General features: G+C 37.3%; 5 protein-coding genes across 5 annotated transcripts; 4 read left to right on the top strand and 1 right to left on the bottom strand.

The window, feature by feature from the left end:
* Positions 1-407: 407 nt before the first annotated feature.
* Positions 408-1,891, top strand: J7T55_003161 (uncharacterized protein; the record flags this gene model as incomplete). Its single annotated transcript, XM_053138309.1, has 3 exons — positions 408-757; positions 843-1,570; positions 1,623-1,891. The coding sequence occupies 3 exons, from the start codon at positions 408-410 to the stop codon at positions 1,889-1,891; spliced, it is 1,347 nt and encodes a 448-aa protein (XP_052999027.1).
* A 1,892-nt stretch (positions 1,892-3,783) lies between these two features.
* On the top strand, positions 3,784-5,904 carry J7T55_003160 (uncharacterized protein; the record flags this gene model as incomplete). Its single annotated transcript, XM_053138308.1, has 1 exon — positions 3,784-5,904. One exon carries the CDS (start codon positions 3,784-3,786, stop codon positions 5,902-5,904), a length of 2,121 nt encoding a protein of 706 aa, XP_052999026.1.
* A 1,410-nt stretch (positions 5,905-7,314) lies between these two features.
* J7T55_003159 (uncharacterized protein) lies at positions 7,315-8,619 on the bottom strand (the record flags this gene model as incomplete). Its single annotated transcript, XM_053138307.1, has 1 exon — positions 7,315-8,619. The coding sequence occupies one exon, from the start codon at positions 8,617-8,619 to the stop codon at positions 7,315-7,317; it is 1,305 nt and encodes a 434-aa protein (XP_052999025.1).
* Positions 8,620-9,184: 565 nt separating this feature from the next.
* J7T55_003158 (uncharacterized protein) lies at positions 9,185-11,600 on the top strand (the record flags this gene model as incomplete). Its single annotated transcript, XM_053138306.1, has 3 exons — positions 9,185-10,674; positions 10,751-10,782; positions 11,443-11,600. The coding sequence occupies 3 exons, from the start codon at positions 9,185-9,187 to the stop codon at positions 11,598-11,600; spliced, it is 1,680 nt and encodes a 559-aa protein (XP_052999024.1).
* Positions 11,601-11,770: 170 nt separating this feature from the next.
* Positions 11,771-12,142, top strand: J7T55_003157 (laccase; the record flags this gene model as incomplete). Its single annotated transcript, XM_053138305.1, has 1 exon — positions 11,771-12,142. The coding sequence occupies one exon, from the start codon at positions 11,771-11,773 to the stop codon at positions 12,140-12,142; it is 372 nt and encodes a 123-aa protein (XP_052999023.1).
* Positions 12,143-20,977: the final 8,835 nt, after the last annotated feature.

The following is a 20,977-nucleotide window of genomic DNA, read 5'->3' as shown; positions in this document are numbered from 1 at the left end:
CAACCAAAAGAGAGCTCACTGTCACGCCGCCGTGCTCATGCATCTGGCATTTGCCCGAGTGGTTGATGCGGAATAATTGATCGAGCCGCAGGAAAGATTCAACAGTATTCCAATCAAGAGGCGCGCGTTGTCCCACTGAATCATAGTGCCAATTAGTAGCGTCTTGTCTCGGTGATTTGTGTTCGATTGTGGCACTAGGGCCGCAGTATAGTGCAGTAGAGCATCCACTCTCTGGATAAGCACTACGGCAGCCACCGGTGCGACCTGAGTATAATACTCGCTGTGTGGTCTATTGCAGCGTCAAAAGATAGGTCTTGTTCTGACTGCAGGTCCTCTTCAAGCGCACACGCTTGCTGTCCCTCGTTTCTCTGTGTTTCCTTCACCTCGTTCGCTCAACAACCGTCATCATGCACACCAAAAATCTGTCACTCTTGCTGGCCCTTGGTGTCGTATCGCCAACGGTTTGGGGCAAATTCATTCCAAGGGATTCATACATGGATGATGTCGATACTGACACCGATGACCGGAGAAGTGCCAACACATTTGCGTCACGGGGGTACTTCAGCAGTGGGGTTGGTGTCACGAATAGCACAAAGACGAGCAATGGCTCAGTGTCGAGTGATGAAATAATAGACTATCATTCGCTACAGTCCTTGGCTGCTTCAGCTGTTGAGACGTCTAAGTTACTAGCAGATACCTATTCAACCGCTGGCAATAGCACTTGCACGTCTGATAACATCAGAGTTCGAAAGGAGTGGTGGGTAGCAACTGCGCATTGCCTTATCCCCATAGTCTCCCGGGGGTATCAGCAGGTGAGAACCGTGGGCTGACCATATTATTAGGGGATCTCTGAATGATGGAGAGAAGCTTGAATACATCGATGCTGTCAAGTGCATTCAATCTGCTCCACCCTTGACCCCCGAGGCCGTGGCACCTGGCGCAAAAACTCGCTTCGACGACTTCGTTGCGGCGCACATAAATCAGACTCTGACCATTCATTTCACGGGCAACTTCCTCTCATGGCATCGCTACTTCACTTGGCTATGGGAGGAGGCCCTCCGGACCGAGTGCGGATACAGTGGCACACAGCCTTATTGGGACTGGCCATTGTCTGCTATGATAGGCCTGGAAGACTCGCCCATTTTTGACGGTAGCGAGACATCACTGTCCGGGAATGGAAAGTTCATTGCCAATCGCAGCGACATTGTATTGGGTCTCAGCCTCGGGCTGCCTCCCATATACCTGCCTACCGGTACTGGAGGTGGATGCGTCACGTCCGGACCGTTTGTCAACATGTCGGTAAATCTTGGGCCTTCTGCTCTGGACGAACCTGGCGGAGTTTCGGCAAGCAACCCGAATGGCCCTCTGTCATACAACCCTCGTTGCCTGAAGCGCGATCTTACCGACTACGTGGTTCAAAACTTTGCAAACGCGACTGCCGTCCTGTCCAACATATTGGACTATGATAATATCTACGACTTCGAGTACGCGATGCAGGGCGTTCCTGGGTCTGGTTCGCTGGGTATCCACGGAGGCGGGCATTATGCGATGGGAGGCGACCCTGGACGTGGTACGTTCCTGAAACTCACTTCCTCGAGTGCATTTACTGACAAGGGGTTCAGATGTTTTCGTGTCGCCTGGAGACCCAGCGTTCTATCTTCACCATGGCATGATCGACAGAGTTTGGTGGCTGTGGCAGATGCAAAACCCTCAAGAGCGGCAGTACGGGGGAACAGCTCTCATGGGTACCCGAACCTTTATGAACTCCCCCGAAAGCTCTAATACGACATTTGAGGATGCCCTTGAGTACGGTTACGCAGCTGGACCACCTATTGCTATTAAAGATGCTATGAGCACCGTCGCTGGCCCTTTTTGCTATGTCTATGAGTAGTCTCGCGCTGCCGGCATCTGGGTGGGGAAGATAGTGTTGAACCGATTTGTAGAAAATTTATGACTTCTCTTCTTTTTGTAATGTAGTCGCCAGACTGGGTTGTAAATCTGCAGGAGTCATTTAGAATAGCGATTATAGACTACTGATGACAGTATTTGCATGATATTCTACTACATGAATCATTCTCAAATGTCATGGGCTCTGTGATAGTGTTATTCGAAGGAACATAACAGTCACAACTCAGATTGGAATATGTGATGCGGCTTGGAATTGCTCTGCATGGCTGCGAGATCCATATTTGAACCATCTCAACCATGCATGAGTCTGGAGTTTGAACCCAGAAGTCCTTCCGTCGAGGGAAGTCTATGGACTGGAAGACCCCGCTATAGGTGCGCCGGAGAAAGTCTGGCAACAATGGAGTGGATATGATATCAACCAGGCCTTGGCCATTCGGACTGTTGCACTTCCAAAAGTGTAGACACTGGGCGGCTCACTCCATTTTGTAAGGCTCCTTTTCCACATTCTATCTTGAGTACGTCTTGAGATTTCGATGGAGACATAGCTGTTTCTGTAGCGATCACTCTGCTGATAGGAATGAGGGACGCATCTTCATACCTAGGTATCTCGGGCTCTAAGGCTTGGCCCTAAAGGCAGAAACCATGTGTTCGGCACACATCTGGGGACATACATAATGCAGAAACTAGGTTGGTAAGTATCTCTGAAACTCTTAATTATTCTAACAAGACCTTGGCATAGCAGAAGAATGAAGCTGTTTGATCCAAACGCCTTGGGGTTGCAGGTGTGACAATGTTTTCCCAAGAGTGAGACTAGTGCGGATCTAAGCTTGCAAATCCGCCCAGGATTTTAAATGCCCCTATGGCCAAGTGGTAAGGCGTCGCACTTGTAATGCGAAGATCGGTTGTTCGAATCAGCCTGGGTTAGTCTCCTCCACCTCCAGTGTGCACAATGATCACCCCTCTAACATTCATCAGGGGCATATACTCATCGAGAATGTGATTTTTTTTCCATTTTCCTTTTTATGCACAGAATGCATCTTTCTCTTCACATAAAGACCCATGCACTTGTGGACCATTGGAATGCCATTGATTTATAATATTTCTCGATAGGCCATGTTTGACAAGTCCCTAAGACCACACCCGTCGCCTGCTCTAGATTGGTGTACTTCCAGTCAATATTTGCACGCTACTCCAGGCAGTGCAAAAGGAAAGAGACAGATGAATGTGGTCTGTTTTATGTCATATTTTCTTTTTTTTTTAAAAAAAAAAAATATTCTCAGGTGGTTGGATAAGGTCGCGCTTGTTCCAGCCTAGAGTCTGCTCTTGTGCTAGAGCCTATCTGCTGCCACTTTCATATCTGTCTCCCAAGTCTCTTTCGAAGGGAGTCAAATGCAAGTGTGAATTCAGAGCCAGCCGACAGACCTTATTGGCATCATTCTGAATATAAATCAAACACCTTCGCCTTCTACTTTTTTCCCTTGCAAATTGTTCGCTTTTTAGGCTTCCTTTTCCACTGCTTATGGGCGTTTCGAGCTCTTCATAGACTGCGCCTGCCTTGCTGTTCTCATTAGTTGGAATCAAAGCCGATTTGATTTAGTGCTAATGGGGCATGGAATCATTATGTCCAGATCTCCGAAGCACGTAAGCAGTTTGGGCCCGTGGATTAAGGCCTTTTCCACTGTGATGCCATTGGGCATCAAGTCACAAAAGCTGCAGGCTCCCATGCATGTCAGCAATGTTAGTCCCGTGAGGCAACCAAGTCACCATACCTCAGCCTCAGGTGGGTCAAGCGTAACGCGTCCCATCGATGAACTTCTGTATTCCCCTTGTTGCTCCCTTCAGGTTCATTGATGCATTTGTTGCGAATTACCAATTATGGAGCCATTTCAGTACACAGAACTGGCAGACAAAGAGGTGGACATCCGGCTTGTCACTTTGCTCCCCGGTAACTTTGACGACCCGTTGCGAGTAATCATATCCCACGTTCAGCTGACCAAACCTGCCGAAATGACACAATCACGGCTGTCTCTTGAAAATTTGAGAAAGACCTTACCATCGGACTGGAGGGCAGGGGAAACAGTGGAAGGCCCTTATCTTTTCGGTCACGTAAAGGAAGAAACAACATCTTGGAAACATCCGGATCCCAAAATTCCAGCTGAAAAGTATCTATTCCGTTCACCAACACAACCTTTCAAACCTCGTTTCGAAGCATTATCTTATACATGGGGAACCGGTCAGAGTGAACATAATCTACAGATTATATCCGAAACGAACCCTGAACACACATTTGAGCTTGCGATACAGAAAAACCTTGGTATTGCTCTGAGATACTTGCGCCATTGCAACAGTGCTAGAGTACTTTGGGTTGATGCTGTGTGTATCAACCAGAAGGACATAGCGGAAAGAGATATACAAGTGACCCGTATGGGTGATATCTATAGATATGCTGAGAGAGTTATCGCTTGGCTAGGACCCGAGTCGGATGACAGTAGCTTGGCGCTGTCGGTCATGGACAACATCGGCGCCCAAGTCGTGTGTCTGAGCAACGGCCATCGGAATGCGAGGCCTGGGTGCACTCACCCCCGGTGGATACATGGTCATGTCGAGTTGCCATACAAAGACAGCGCATGGCAAGCTATCATCAAACTATTCGGCCGGCCCTGGTTCTACCGACTCTGGGTCACCCAAGAGGTCCAACTTGCAAGTCCCGCCTCGGTCATACAATGCGGGCATGATGCAGTCCTCTGGTCTCACTTCCGCTCCGCCGTCGTCTGCCTCCAGGGCAAAAACGTCCCCGCCACACGCGCGTTGCAGGCACACACCAACAAGATCTACAGATTCGTTTGGCCCATCCGTGGTGACACTTTCCTCAACCTTCTGAGCACCACCTACGACCGCCTTTGTGTTGACCCGCGAGACAAGGTCTATGGACTGCTGGGCCTGGCGTCGTCCGAGTTTATAGGCCACATGCAGTCTAGCTATGCGCTCCCGGTGGCTTCAGTCTACAGAGATACGTTCATCGCCATGGTGCATGAGACAGGAAGGCTGGACGCCTTGGCAAGCTGCTTCTTGAGTGATGCTAGCACTACTGGTATGGCTTCATGGGTTCCAGACTGGTCTCTCCCTATGGAGCTCCGATCTGGGGGCGTTTCATCAGCGCAACTATCCCTACAGAGTCAAAAGTACCTGGTTCTTGAAACCTTGAATGTTCTTCAGGTACATGGGGCGATTATTGACACTGTAAAAACCGCCAGTTGTTCTATGATACGGGATGAAGAATCCATCGTGTCCCTGGAACCACTAAGCCAGTGGGCACCTAATGATCTGCTGACTGGCCAGTACCCAACAGGCGAGACGCCTCTCGAAGCCTTTTCACTGTCACTAGTAGGGAACATGGTCAAAGAGAACTTTTCGGCAATCAGTCTATCAGTCGAAGAAATCAAGCGCGGAGTCATACAGCACCTTTCATCATCTACAGAGACAGTGGAGCCACAGGAAACTGGGCAATCGATACTCGCTCACCGTCGATTAAGCCGCCTTAGGAACCGTTCATTTATTACAACTTCGAACGGCTACTTTGGGCTCGGCCCTTCCAATGCGGAACCGGGTGATCTCGTCGTCACGATTCTGAACTGCACCGCACCAATTGCCCTACGGCCGCTACCCAAAGGAGTAGGATACACAGTTGTAGGCGGCTGTTACATTCACGGATTTGGAGCCGCTGAGGCCCTGCTGGGTCCTCTGCCGTCGCCATGGAGTCTATGGTTTTATTACGACGATGCAGGGCATACAGCGTGGTCGTACCGCAATGGAATAACGGGACTGAGCACTGACGAGGACCCGCGCCTGGAGCCTTTGGGGTTGGAGTGGGGACGGGTGGAAGGAAAGAAATTTCGAAATAGAAGTACCGGGGACTTGCAAGAATATGACCCGCGGTTAGGAATAGCGGCGTTGCGGCAGAGGGGAGTTGATCTCAGGACGTTTCGACTAATGTGAGACTCTGCGGATGCATACATACAGTCAGGCTTGAACAACACCCTCGCCCGACCTTCCCCCAAAGGAAAGAGGATTTGAGAATGGTGATACATTTCAGATGGGGAATTGGCACGGTCTCAAAGGCGTTTTCGAAGGGTCAACGTATTCAGGATATAACGAATAACGTAGCCTATACGTAAGTAGTAAATCCGTCGGTAAATACCTAGGCAATAAGAAATCCAGTCTTCTTTACACGGGAATGGTGCCTCTGCTGTATCGCTGTCAAAGCGACGGGTGATGCTGTCTCCGAAAGCTGACTCATTTACTTCGTGAAGGCGGTGTTGAAAGGGAAGCGCAAAAGACATGAGGAAGAAGACGCCATACTAAGGTTGAAATAATACTCAATATTCTTTCCTTCATGGAGTCTATTCCTTTTATGACTTAGTGACAAACTCGAAAAGGGGATGCTCAGACACAGGCTTGTGTTTTCTTTGTCTGCGAACTGCTCACGTGTTGTTATCATCAAATGTGCATGACTTCGTTGACGTAGATACCGGGAATCTTTTGCCGTTCTCAAGGCAGCTACCATCCATAGTAGCGCCGACATCTATTCGTTCTCAATCTTACAAATATTCATGTTGTGCCGCAATGGGGACTGTGACACGCAGCTCTCTTGGGGTCGAATACGTTGGCTATGCAGCATCTTTGCCGCAATCGTACACTGAAATGACTGCTAATAGAGGAGAATTATACGGACCTTGGTATTTGTGACGGTGCGGCTCTTAAATATCGCTTGCATAGCTAATTTACAGATTAGTTATTATGGTTTTTGCGCTGGTGTAATTTGCATGCAGTAATTACGACTACTGTCTCATTGTTATTATTACTGATTATAATATTTTATATAAGCTTATTCTGGCCTGCCACTTAGGAAACATCGATGAGCGCGTCAGCCTCAGTGTGAAAATTATTGACCTAAATCATTTCATGTAATTTAAGAGACTTTTGTTCTTCGATTCAAATGTTGAACTCAGATCACCGTAAGTATTGATCCCATAAATGGCTTTGAACTTAGTGCTTGAACATTGCTCATGGCTGCGACTATGCACTCTCTTGACTTTGTAAGCCCTGCGGTATCACTAATGGTTCGATCCCAAACTATTGAAAGTAATCAATCTTACTTGCGATCCGAGCTCACTGAGATGAATGGACTTACTGAGAATCCCCAGATCAGCGGCGGTAATTTGAAGTCGTCTAAATAGACGATGTATATAAGCCGTGCTAATGTTGCAATGCCTATAAGGAATGGAATGAGCTGCCCAGGAACAGACAATGTGTTTGCTCCACGGATTCAATTTTCTCGGATCATGAGCTCGATGCCGCACACGGTGAAAACAAAGGCGAAAACACTTGCTACGATAACAAGGGGCTTCACTTGTCCAAAGTCTTGCCCAGCCACGCAAACATGACCCTTCCAAACTCCTGCGGAGCACCAGTCTGGCAGTGAAACCCGGCCGTTCCATTGAACATATGCAGCTCCGCCTTTTCGCCCAAAGCGTCCTTGACGAGCTGTGACTGACCCGCCATGAGATCTTCGAACTCTCCATCAGCGAGCCAAACTGGCATCTTGATACGATCCGAGATGCCGCCCTTCAGCGTGTAGTTCTTGAATGATTGGAAGAAATCGTAAGGTGACTTCATCTTGAAAGCCCACAAACCCTGCTGAAGGCCCCACTTGATAACCGTGGATGTTTCCGGATCACTCTGCAATTCATCCATTGCCTTGTCGAAACCCGCCCTATCACCAGACTCGAGAACCTCGAAGAGGTTAGACGGCAGATATGCAGTGTAAGCCTGATATGCGTCCCAGACCCCACCATTAAGCATGAGTGCAGACAACCGGGGTTCAAAAGCAGCGGCTCGAGCGGCGAGATAACCACCGAAAGAGTGGCCATATAGGACGAGTCGCTTGGGATCAATGAATGCGGCTTTTTCTGAAAGGAGGTAGTCGACGACGGGTGTGACAGTGCGTTCCCAGTCAGGTATGAAACCAACGCCCTGTTCTCTCCGTGGGGTCGGCTGACCGGGGCCTTCGAACGAGAAGACGTTGTATCCACGGGCCAGAGCCGGGGCAACGATGGTAGAATACAAGTCCTCCTGGGCAGCATCATAACCTTGGGTAAGGACGATAGTTGGGCGGCGTTCAGTGTGATTGCTCTCGGATAGTTGAGAATACCATATACCCGAGACATTGAAACCATCGCTAGGAATTTCCACGCGCTCAGCCGGGACAGGCAAGGCAGCTATAGCTTTATCGAAAGCTGCCCGCTGCTCATCCCAGTAATCGTTGATGCGCGGGTCGTCCCAGTCGGCCCTGTTGTAAACGTCTGCCCGGCGAAAGTAGTTGGAAGCAGAGAACCAAGTAGCCCTAACGTTGACCAGGTTGGAGGCATATTCGGGGTCCAACGCCTTGGCCTTGGTCTCGTTTGCAAGATCGAACCAAGCCTTGGTGTAGCTGTCACGGTCGCCGGGCTTGATCTTCTTTGCAACCTCGAGCACGGGGTTGACGTCTGCACCGTCGTTGACCATTTGTCCCAGACCAGTGAGAATGTCAAAGTTGAAGTTCTCGTCGTCGTTGAGGGTAAGAATGGGCATCTCATTGTCTTTGGCGCTTGCGAACCTTGCGTGAGCAAGTGCAAATACAGTGAATGCCTTGCTCCAGATTGATGATTTCATGGTGACGGGATAAGAACTTGGCGTTGGATAGAGAAGAATGAATCATTGTTGTGATAAACTCGCGGTTCTAGAGGGAAAATGTTCTCAGGTTTTATACACAGGCATTGATAGCTGCAACAAGTGGGAAAGATGCGAATATGGCATACTGTTGGGTTCAGATACCTAGTAGATGTCATGCCAAGTCAGTCTCTTGCAAGCATAGAACCTGCCAAGGTGAATGGATTGATAAAATCAGGAAACGTGACTAACCCGCTGTTGCTGTCGCAAAGTCTAGCCTTATATGGATATAATCGTCAGACACAGCCGCAACGCCGTCAGCGGCTCCCACGGCTCGCAACTATGATAGAGAGCGGGTGCCTCCGGAGTCCTGTCAGCTTACCCCATATGGACTTAACAGAGCAATGTATTTCAGGTATAAGGTCGCTTGGTAGCTAATACATCCTCCTACGTCCGTCGCAAAAATCACCCTCGTTTGGTTTCTTCCCGACATAAGACGACGCAGTGGGAAATCATGGTCAATCGAGGCGCTTCACAAGGATGCGTCACATGCAGACAACGACGCGTTATGTGTGACGCAACAAAGCCATTCTGCAGGGCATGTCTCCGCCTTGGGCTCGAATGCGCGGGATACGCGAGATCTCGACTGAGATTCAAGGACGAAACTGTTCGATACCTGGGGAAACCGCCAGCTCAAGTAACACGCGTCAGCAACCGCAATGAGCAGTTGGCAAAGATGATTCCTATAAGGAACACAATTCCGCTATCCCCGTCGCATTCACCACAAGATCTCGCTGTTTCCTTCTTCCTCACTTATGTCACCGATGTCGGTCGCAGCTTGGAATCGACACGCGGCTTCTTGGAGTTCGTCCGCCCTGCCCTCGCCTCCGAAAAGCCCAGCTCGGCTCTCTTCGCCGCAGTCAACGCTGTCGCACTAAAAGTCTGGACAACTATGGGACACAACAACGTTTCCGACTCATTGGCCATTCAATCACTTGGTCAGGCTCTTGTGCGGCTGCACCAGGCAACTAATGATCCTGAAGAACGGACACACGACGCAACTGTGTTGGCAGCTCTAGTGCTACAGATGCATGATACTTTATCAGCCGTATCCGGTCAAGCAAAAGCAATGGCTACTCATCGACATGGTGCATTTGCTTTGCTGTCACAACGAGATGATAACACCCATGGCTCGAAGTTTCATGCATATCTTGTGGGCAACCTCTTGCACGCTAGAGTCTCCCGGTCCGTTAAAACCAACAATACGCTATCCTCGACTGAGCTGAAATGGCTCAAGACTCACGTCATGCCTGTTCTGCCCATGAACCCAAGCTCGCTCCTCGATGTTATCGGTGTCGATATTGCCGGTCTCCAACATGATTTCTGCAGCCCGTCATTGGCACCACATACACGCCCACCAAGACTGCGAGAGCTACGAGAGCGAGTTCAAAGGTTAGACGTCCGGCTCCAGAGGTGGATAAAAAGCATACCGCCGCTTTGGTATCCGAGAAGAATGCAGAGCAGGAACGGCATTGACCCCTCCATCGAAACGTACCATGGAGCGTGCGACATTTACCCAAGCATGCAGATTGTAAATATCTGGAACACATGGCGCATTTATCGTCTTATCCTCGAACAAGCCAAGTCCCGACTCATAACGCTTCTTGATTTTTCTTGGAATGAACTTTCGAGCACACAGAACGACATAAACCCCGGGGATGTGACACGCCAGGTCCAAGAACTTGTCGACTCTATATGCTTTAGCATTCCTTTCTACCTCGGTAGCTGCACTCGCTCCGGAATCTTAGCCAACATGGAAAACCCCCACAACAAATTTCCAAGCTATCATGATCTGTCTCCAAGCGATGAAGCGTTCCTCGAGTACACAATGAGTGATCATTACGTCTCGAGATTCGATCACTCCCGCCACGTAAACCTGCACGGTCCGTTGCACATTGTCAGTATCCTATCCCAACTGATCGGCTTGTTGGTCAGAGAGCGCAATTCGAACGAAGTTTATTCGTTACAACAGGACCAGGAACGTTGGATAGCGGGACAGTTCATTCGCTCTCTATACTTGATGAATATGATGCCGGGCTGTTCTTCAAAAATGGCTAAGCACTTGGACAAACAGTACTGCTCTCAAAGAGCCACTGACACAGTCTCGTGGGCTGGAATTCTAGCTGACAAGTTCAAAGAGGATTTATGGACGATCACTGTATTATAATAAAGAGTAGCTGTAGTACTAGTTGGGGAATCAAGAAAGGAGACTCAGCATTCTGGACTGCTGCCGATAAGCGATACCGATCAAACACTTCGAGTCGTTGAGTGCCGAGCCGAAGTAGTGACCACGGGGGCCTAGTTCAGCACCAGCCGAGCCGAAGACATGGGACATGGGACATGGACTGACACTTGTTGCTCCAAAATCACGAATCGGGCTTTACCCCAGGAATTGCAAGCCGGCTCCGAACCAACACCCCGGAAACCAAAATGTAGGGGTGGGGCAGGGTCGAATTCATGTGGTAAAGTTATGCAGTGTCTCTTCTGGGACTGAGCACGTTGGTCGTGATGAGTGGTGGATGATTTAATACTATAGACAGCGTCTGAGCTGGGGTACTTGTTTCACAGCCATTTTTATGGTTGCAAAACGCCATGAATACCGTAGAAGGGGCTCAGCTACTCACATGAAAGTAGTCCAGCCGTCTAAGGATAACATTTAAGGTATAAGGAAATCCGTTTGCTCTCCTATTCTGCGAGTCATTAATTCCCCGACATCGCCTTCTTTTAGAAACGAAATCCACACTTTTCGTACGATTGCCCTTGCAGAGTGCTCCATGAACGGTATCATGACGCCTGTTGGAGCCTGTGACACAACCCAAATTTCGGGATGCGGGAGGCAAAAGGCAAATGAAATTATCCACGAGGCTGAGCCGTCAAGACCCGAGCCCACTCCAACCATATTTGATCGTTCTGCCCGCCTTTGAAACCGTTGTAGCCATGACACTGAATATAGTTTAATTGCATTCTGCAACGTCACTCGTTCTTTTCAGTCGTCACTTTCTTTTACGCAGCCATTCGTTAAAGCGTCTTACGCAACACTCCATTCCTTCATCGTTCATGTAGAAGTTAGTCTAGTGAGCGTTTCCGTCTGAGAATGACTTCTGTCTTTCAGAGATTCCTTTTCACCGCCGCTTTCTCATTCCAGCTGGTGCAGAGCATTCCGAGTTCTCTACCTGATCTCAAGTCAACACAAAACCAGAGCGAGACATCTTTATGCCAAAATTCGGCAATTAATAGAACCTGCTGGGGCCAATATGACATCAACACCGACTACTATGAGACGTGGCCAACCACTGGAGTGATCAGAGAGTATTGGTTGAATGCCGAGCAAATCACTCTAAGTCCGGACGGCTATGAGACGACGGTGCAGGTCTTCAATGGGTCTCTCCCTGGGCCGACTATTGAGGCAAACTGGGGAGATGAGATCGTCGTTCATATCACAAACGGTCTTCCTGACAATGGGTAAGGAGATAGTCAACCCAGCGCTGCGAAGCCAGACTGAATAAGACTTTGGGCTTACATATATGATGCACAGCACTTCGATCCACTGGCATGGGATTCGCCAATTCAATAACAGTCAAAACGATGGTACACCGGGAGTGACACAATGCCCAATATCGCCAGGTGATACTATAACTTACCGATTCCAAGCAACTCAATACCTCATAACCATTCTTATCCTACTACAAAGCCCCGACCCTTATATATGCAAACCTTTAAGAACCCTGCCCTCTAAGTAAGGCAGGCCCACTAAGCACTTATTAGAATACTCAAAAGAAGTCTAGCTATTATATTTAAAATTATAGCCTATTTATAAAAATAACCTTAATATTAAGGTTCCTTAATGTATTAGTAATGAAAGCATTTACTTATATCCTATAACTATAACTGCTATTTATTTACCTTATATTAAGCTATAAAGTTTATAAGGTTATTTAATATATTAATAAATAATATACTTAACCCCTATTTTAAATAACTTTTAAATAACTTTAATTTCAAAATTATATACTTAAACTAATAATATATTCAATTTTATCTTATAAATACAATTTATTTACTTTTAAGCTATAAATAGCCTTAAAATTTTAAAGCTATTAAATATATATTCAAATATACTTTATTAATATTATTTATTTACTATTACTATTAAATAATTTATACAATTATACCTTTTTAATAGCTTTACTATTAATATACTAGCTTATAAAAAACTATTAATAGGTTAAGTTATACTTATAACCTAATATACATAAGAAAATTACTTTACTTATATATATATTTAAATAAGCTAGTTAATATTTAGCTAAAAAAGCAGTATTTTATAGCCTTAAAAATAGTAAAAGGTATTAGCATTAGCTCTATAAGCGTTTAGCTTACCTAAAAGCTCCTATAAAGAATACTATTATTAGCAAAATAATATTAAGCAAAACTAAAACAAGGAATATATAATCTACTATATTTACTACTTTTTTATTATTTAAGAGCATACTAGCTATATCCTCTACACTAAAGGCAGCTTATATAGAGCTATTACACTAGGAATTGCTATATTAAATCTCAATTTAGGCTCCAGCCTCCTTAAAAAATATAAACACCTTATTTTATAAGGTACTATCCTTCTTATCCGCCTTTTTAATAGCACCCAGAAAGTATAAAAAGAGCACTTTGTATAACTAAACTCCCAGCTTACTTTTTATTTCGCTTTTTAAATAAATATTTATTATATAAAGGCTATTATAAATAATTATATACCTTAAAAAAGTATACTATAAGTTAATACTAATATCCAATACCTTTTAGGTTTTTTTTGCAATACATATATTTTAGTGCAATATTCAGCCTAAAAAGGTATAAAAGTTATTATAAATATTACTATTATTTATCTTTTAGTTAGCTTATACTATCATAATATTACTTAAGCCTCTATATCTTTCTATAACTTAATAGGGGTTAATCTTATAACTTACAAAGAACTAAGTATAATAGGCTTTACCTAGGAAACTATTATAAATATAAAAAACTTATTATAGTCTAAGTAAAAAGTAATAACACTAACTACATATAGCTTAATATAAAAAAGGCAAGAGGCAGCTGTAAATATAGTATAGAAGGAATAGCAATTTTACTTAAAAAAGTAACTTCTAAGCTATAGCTTTTAAGCTGCCTTTTTATCTCTAAACCTATAAATATATAAGCAGCATAAATCTATAATTGTATGCATAAAAAGACTTTTCTATTATAGAAAAAGTACCTATTAATATACCTTTTAACTATATTATGCTTTCTTTTAGCTTAAAATAGCTATATTAAAATCCTTTTTAATATAGCCTTGAATTAATTATAAACCTTTTTATTTTATATTTTAATAATTTAATATAAAAATGTAGAAAAAGCTTAAGTAAATTTAAAATTAGAAATTAATTTCTTAAAAAAGATTTTTTTCCTTAAGCTATAATAAAACCCCTTTTAAAATACTAAAAATCGCTTTTTCTTTTTAAAATAATAACTAGTTAAAAACCAATCCCACTATTTTCTTTATAAAAGTCTTATTATTTTATTATTTTAAAAGTTTTAAAAATATATATCTTTTTATAAAATAAAGTAAACTTTTAAAGCTAAAATCTAAATTTAAAAAAAGTATAATAAGCTTAAATTTATATTTTAACCTTAATTTAAAAAGTAATAAGATTAAACCTTATCTTAAATTAAAAGTAGCAAATTCTAATATAATTTTTAATTTAAAAATAGTAAACTTAAGCTTAAATTAAAAGAAGGGCAAAAAAGTTATATTTAAGCTTAAAAATAATTAAATAAAGCTTATACTTAAACCTAAATAAAGGTTTTAATAATAAGTATTTTAATATATATTAAAAATATTAATTAAAATAAATCTTACTTAATAATTACTTAAATTTAATTAACCCTATAACTATTCTAGTTAAAATAAATATTAAATAATTAAAAAAGAGGGACCTTCTAAAAAAGGAATTACTATTAAATACATTTATAAAAGGAAGTACTATTTAAGTATATTAAGTTTATAATAATATTTTCTATAAATAATATTTTATATTAAGTTAAGTTACAGCTAAACTTTATAAAACTAACTATAAAGCTATTATTTATCCTACTAATTTAAAAGTTTTAAAAATAGCTAATAATAAAAATATTATTTAACTCTTAAATTCTTATTTAACTAATAACTAAATATTAAAAACTTTTACTATTAACTTTTAAACCTTTTATAAATATTAAACCTCTAATTATATAAAAGTTACTAGTTTACTTATTTTAAACTATTTACCTTTCCCTATATCTAATTTTAAAGTCTTGCCCTCTATAAGAATATAATATAGTACAAAAAGTAATTTTTATATATTAATAAAGGCTTAATAGTAAATAAACTTTAAAAAAAAGTTTAAAAAAAATAAATAAAAAAGCATTTATAAATTCACTAAGCTATAATAGCCTACTATCTACAGAAAGTTATTACTATAAAAGTATATATTTAGCACGCTGCAATCCCTAAACATATACCTTAGCATATACTAATTTTAACTATTTATAAATTACTTAATTATAAAGCTATTTTTAAGCTTAAAAGCAATTATTTCCTTTTTAGCAATTTTTAATAGTATATTTTTAGTTTTTTATATAATATTTAAAATATTATAAATCCTATATATATACGCTATAAGTTATTTTAAAATTTTTTTATATAGCTTTAAAATTATTTTATTTTTATATTAAAGTATTATATTTAGTTTGACTACTTCTTTAGTATTTGCAATAGCTAGCTTAAAAATTAAAGGGTTTTTTAGCTAGTTTTCTATAATATTTATAAGGACTATTTTTATATTAATAATATAAATAGCTTTTTCTACTTTAAAGCTATTTTTTATTATATATAAAACGTAATCCTATATTAAATATTTATTTTAAAAAGTATAAATAATACTAAGCTTAAATACTTATTATATTATATTAGCTAGTAACACAATTTTTTATAAGCTTACATATTTTTATAAGCTATTGCAGCTTTTAAAAGGGTTATTAAAGCGCTACTATACTACTTTTAGCTTTACTTTCTACTTTACTTAAATATACTTTTAGCAATTAGTGCTGTTTATAAGGAAATTCTAATAATTGCATACAATATATATATAGCTACTATTAGTATTATACTTATAATATTTCTACTATTAAAATAAGCACTTTTATTTTACTTTATAATAAAAGTATAAAAAAAGCTATATTACAATAAGCTTACCCTTTTTAAGCCTAAAAATATACTTAAGTTTAATAAAGTTAAAGTTTAGCATTGCTTTATATAAATAAAGGATATAGCTATATATAAATAAGAAGCTAAAGTATAAAGAATTATAAAATAAATTAATTAATATATTTATATACTTTAATATAAACTAGTTTTTCTTCCTTATTTTATATACTAGCGCTTAGCAAACTAGCTTATACTTTACAACTAAAGCCTACTGCTATATTAGTATTTATCTATAAGGCAGCTCAGCTTATTATAAAGCCTTCTTCCATTATATACCTAATTATTTACTATATTTTTTAATTACGTATTTACTTTAGTAGTAAAGTATTTAAAGTATTCCTACTTATAAGTATTAATGTAATTTAAATAGGGATTAAAAGGGGTACACACCTTATACTCTTTAGTAATATAAAGTATATTATTTTTTAAAACGTTCTTATTATTACTATTATTATAATTATAATTGTAATTGCTATTATTATTACTACCTTTACTAATATTAAAAGACTTATAGTTATCTGCAGTATTATTACTAAAGCTTATAACTTTATACTAAAAGCAATAATAAATAAACATATTTAGAAACTTAAGGTCCTTAAAATACTATATAGCTAACTTAAAAGTAGGATTTATATAAGTTAAAAATAGAATATTTTAGCTAGCATTATGCATAGTATTAGGAATAATTTTATTTAAATTACCTATAATCTAGCCACCTTTATAACTAAAAAGATTATTAAGTAAAGCATCCTTATAATACTAAACAATATATAGCTTAATTGTATTTAAGTAAATAGTTTTATTAAGCTAAATAAGGTTATAGTAAGCATTATAAACATATATAGCAATAGTAATATACTTAGTAAATATATACCTACATCCTTAATAAGTACTTTCTTACTTTGTTTTATTTTATAAATCAAGCTTTTACTTACTATTATATTATCTCCCTACAGCTGTAAAATAATAATTTAACGTTTTATAATTAAAGCCTAAAGTTTTACAAAAGGAACAATAAAGTATACTATCTATATTTAGCTTTTAGCTAGCACATATAGCCTTTTCTTAATAACGGGATAAATGCCTTAACTTCTTATTCCTCTTTAATACCCTTAACTAATATAGCATACTGCATAAGTTGTATAAAGAGATAATACTTTTAGAAAGGGTAGATAAGTAATTGTATTTTTTGAATAACAGTTAATAATAGCTTTTATAATAATATAAGCCTTTATATATATAAAAGATATTATTAATCTTACAAACCTTAGAAAGAATATATACTTCTTTATATATCTTATTATACTTTAGTTTACAATTAAAGTTCTATAATATTAAGTTAGTATTTAGGTATACTTTAGCAAAAATATAAAGGTACTCCTAAATGCTCTTATTTATATCTACCTGTATAATAACTTTTTTAGCTGTTAGTACTTTAAAAGGCGATATAGCGCTTTAATAGTAAGTATATTAGCTTTTAATTATTGCTTTTCTATATAAATTATTTTTATTAAGCTAACTTGCCTAGTTTATTTTGTAAAATAGTATTATTATAATAAGCTTTATAATCTATAACCCCTCAGGCTAAAGGGTTAATTTAAATAGTAAAAGAGGAAAAATAAATAAAGGTAGGGTATAAATAAAGTTTTATTAAAAAACAATTATATTATATATAAAGCAGTATCTTATATTAACTAATATTATTATTTATATAATAATTATTACTAAATAAATAATAGTTTAAATAGCTTATTTAGCTAAAGCTTTTACAGTAGAAAGGGAATGTGCTTAAAGTAAGTAAAAGTTTAATTTGGATAAACATTTGTTATATAGTATTAGCTTAAACTAAGTAAAATTCTATAAAATATATTAAAGAGTAGGGAGCCTAAACTTTAAAATAGTGTCTATATAAGATATATTAGCTATAAATAGGCTTAGTTATAATTAATAATAGTCTAATCTCTTACTTATAAATATATTATAGTTCTACTTGCTATCCTTTATAAGTAAAATAATAGCCTATTTTATTAACCTCTAATTCTAAATATATACTATTTAACCCTTTAATTTTTTTAAACTTTTAAAAATAAAATATATTTAAAGAATAAATACTAAATAAAAAAAATTAATTTATTAAAAAATTATTAAATAAAGTTTATATATTAAATAAATATTTAATAAAAGCGTAAATAAAAGTAAAATTATAACAAAAGGGGCAATATTACTTTACTTATAAAGCAAAGTAAGCTTAGCAAGCAGCCCTATATAGTTAGTAAAAGTAATAATAGTTTAATTATAAAATAAAACTTATATATATTTATATAACTATTCTATATATAAGTTTTCCTAAGTTTTAATAATAATATTACTAATAATTGCAATAGTATTTTATGCACTTACTGCTAATGCCTTTATATAGCTTACTATTTAAAAAAAAAATAGTATAATAGTATAAGATACGCTATTTTATTACTAATTGGTTAATTCTATATTAGCTAATAATGTTTTTAAGATAAATACTTTCTTTATCTATTCCTTATTTATTTTAATAATCTATTTAGCAAGTTACTATTTTAGCTAATATAATATAAGCATTTAGTATATAGCTAATAGTAGTTATCCTTTTTTAATATTCTTAACCTAAGCTTAAACTTATATTTAGTTAGCTTTTATATAGTATTTAAAGTATGCTAACAGCTAAGCAGCTTATACTGAATAAAAAGACTTAAGGAGTTTTGTAAATTAGGGATACTATTTTACTATAACCTTAAAATACCTATTAATTTAATTAATTATAGCCTTAATTATGTAATTGCTAATTAAGGAAATATTAAAGTTATTTTAATTAATAAAATACATAATTAAGTATTACTAGCTACTATAAATATAGCCTTTAAAAGTAAGCTAACTTAGCTGCTAGTTTTTTAACTATAATTAAGCTAGCAACTTTATTTTGCTTTAAGAGCTGCTTAGTACTTTAATTGCTAATTAGTAATAAGTAAGCTAGTTTAATATTATATACTTTAAGGGAGGTTAAAGTAGAAAGCTTAACTTAATAAGGTAGGGTTGCTAGCTATACTAGGGGTATTATTATTAATAAGTAAGCCTACTTCCTTCTTTAGCTAAGCCTATAGGTATTGCGATATAAGTATAGCTTTACTAACTTTTTTGCTAAAAAATGTTATATAAAGGTTTATTATAAAAAAATACTAATCCCTTTATATTTTATATTTATTTTTGGGAGCTAGCTTATATATAAAGATTTTGTAAAAGCTACCCTAAGTATCCTTTAGGGTTATAATATTCCTATATACAACCAGGTTTAATATAGAATTATTAACATCTTAATACTAATAAGCCTAATTAGTTATTTTAAATTAATACTTTCTACTATAGCTTAAGCTTTTAATTTAATTAATAAAGCTAAATATATTACAGCGCTAATAAACAAGGTTAAAGCACATAGCATAGTAAGGTTTAGCAAGAGGAAGGAATATTAAATTATACTTACATCCTTCCTTATTAAATATAAAGGCCTTACTAAATACTATTATATTATCAACCTATATAGTTTAACTAATATAGTAATTATTAATATATAGCTTTTATAAGTAAATATTCCGCTAATAGGGCTAATATTTAGAACTATCGCTATCTTTATTACATAAATTACACTATTAATTATATAAATAATTAGAATTATATACTACTACTATATTTATAAGCTAGCTAAAATTGCTTTACTTTAAAAAGAATATTGTTATCCTTTTAGGGTATAAACAGCCCTACCTTTATATTAAAGCTAAAAGCTTTTAGCTTATAGCCCCTTAAACTATATTAAACTATTTTAAAGGACTAATAATATAAAAAGTAGTATAGCACTAGCTAATATAAATTAAAGATTTTATAATAAAAGTACACACATATACAGTTTTAAAAGCCTAGCTTAATTAAAGTTGTAATTTAAGTTAAGCTAAAAAGCTAAATAAGTTTAAGGCAACTGCTTTATATAGTAAGCTAGGCTATTACTTATTAAGCTATACTAGGGTAAACTTAAGCTTAAACTTAAGCTTAAAGCTAAGCCTGGGTAAAATTCTAAACCTAAACTATAGCACTGTATCTTGTTTTATTTAGTATATACTTTAAGCACATACATATAAGTTAGTTACTAACTATTCTATATCCGCCCATTAGTTTATCCTAAGCCCTACCTCACTTTACAATTAGTTCTTAGAATAAAGGTTAAAACGCCTACTTAACTATTAAAAAAAAAAGAGTTTTTATTTAAGAAAATTCCTAACCTAAAGAATAGTAAAAGAGAAAAATTAAATCTATTAAATAGCTATATTAATAAGCCTTATAACGCTTATTTACTATTAAGTTTAAAAAACAATAGGGAATATTTAATTAATATTGCAAGCTTTTAAAAAAGGTAAACTCTACAAATACAACTATCCCTTTACCTAATACAAAAGTTTAGCAATACCATAACTATACAGGAACACTATAATTTTAAAGTTAAATACTTTAATAGTAAGGTTACTTACCTTTTTTTTTAAAAATATACTATAAGCTGTTTACTAATTTTTATAATAATTTAAGCTATTACAAAGCTACTCTAGTTCCTAAGTTAAGGTTAATATACTATAAGCCACTAACCTTCTTAAAAAAAGAATAAAAAGAGAAATAATAAAAGTAGCATAAAATAACTAAAAAACTTAGCTATACTTAATATACTATATAAAGTAATATTAGAGGCAGTATACTAATTTATACCTACAAGCTAGCTTAATATCTAAGTTAATATTAACCTATTATAAACTTTTATACTTTAAAAAAGTAAATTAAAAAAAACTTAATAAAAAGATTAAAATATAACTAAAAATCTTATCTATACTAAGTATATTACTGTAAACCTTAATAAGCATATATTTATTAAATTTAAGGGACTTATTTTATATATACCCTAGCTAGTTATATCTTAGCGCCCTAGCAATAAATATAGTAGCCCTTTAG

The sequence above is a fragment of the Diaporthe amygdali genome (genome assembly GCF_026229845.1).
Source record: "Diaporthe amygdali strain CAA958 chromosome Unknown NODE_3_length_2959817_cov_65_330692, whole genome shotgun sequence".
NCBI lineage: Eukaryota > Fungi > Ascomycota > Sordariomycetes > Diaporthales > Diaporthaceae > Diaporthe > Diaporthe amygdali.
The sequence above is the reverse complement of the archived record's forward strand: the minus strand, read 5'-3'. Positions and strand labels throughout refer to the sequence as shown.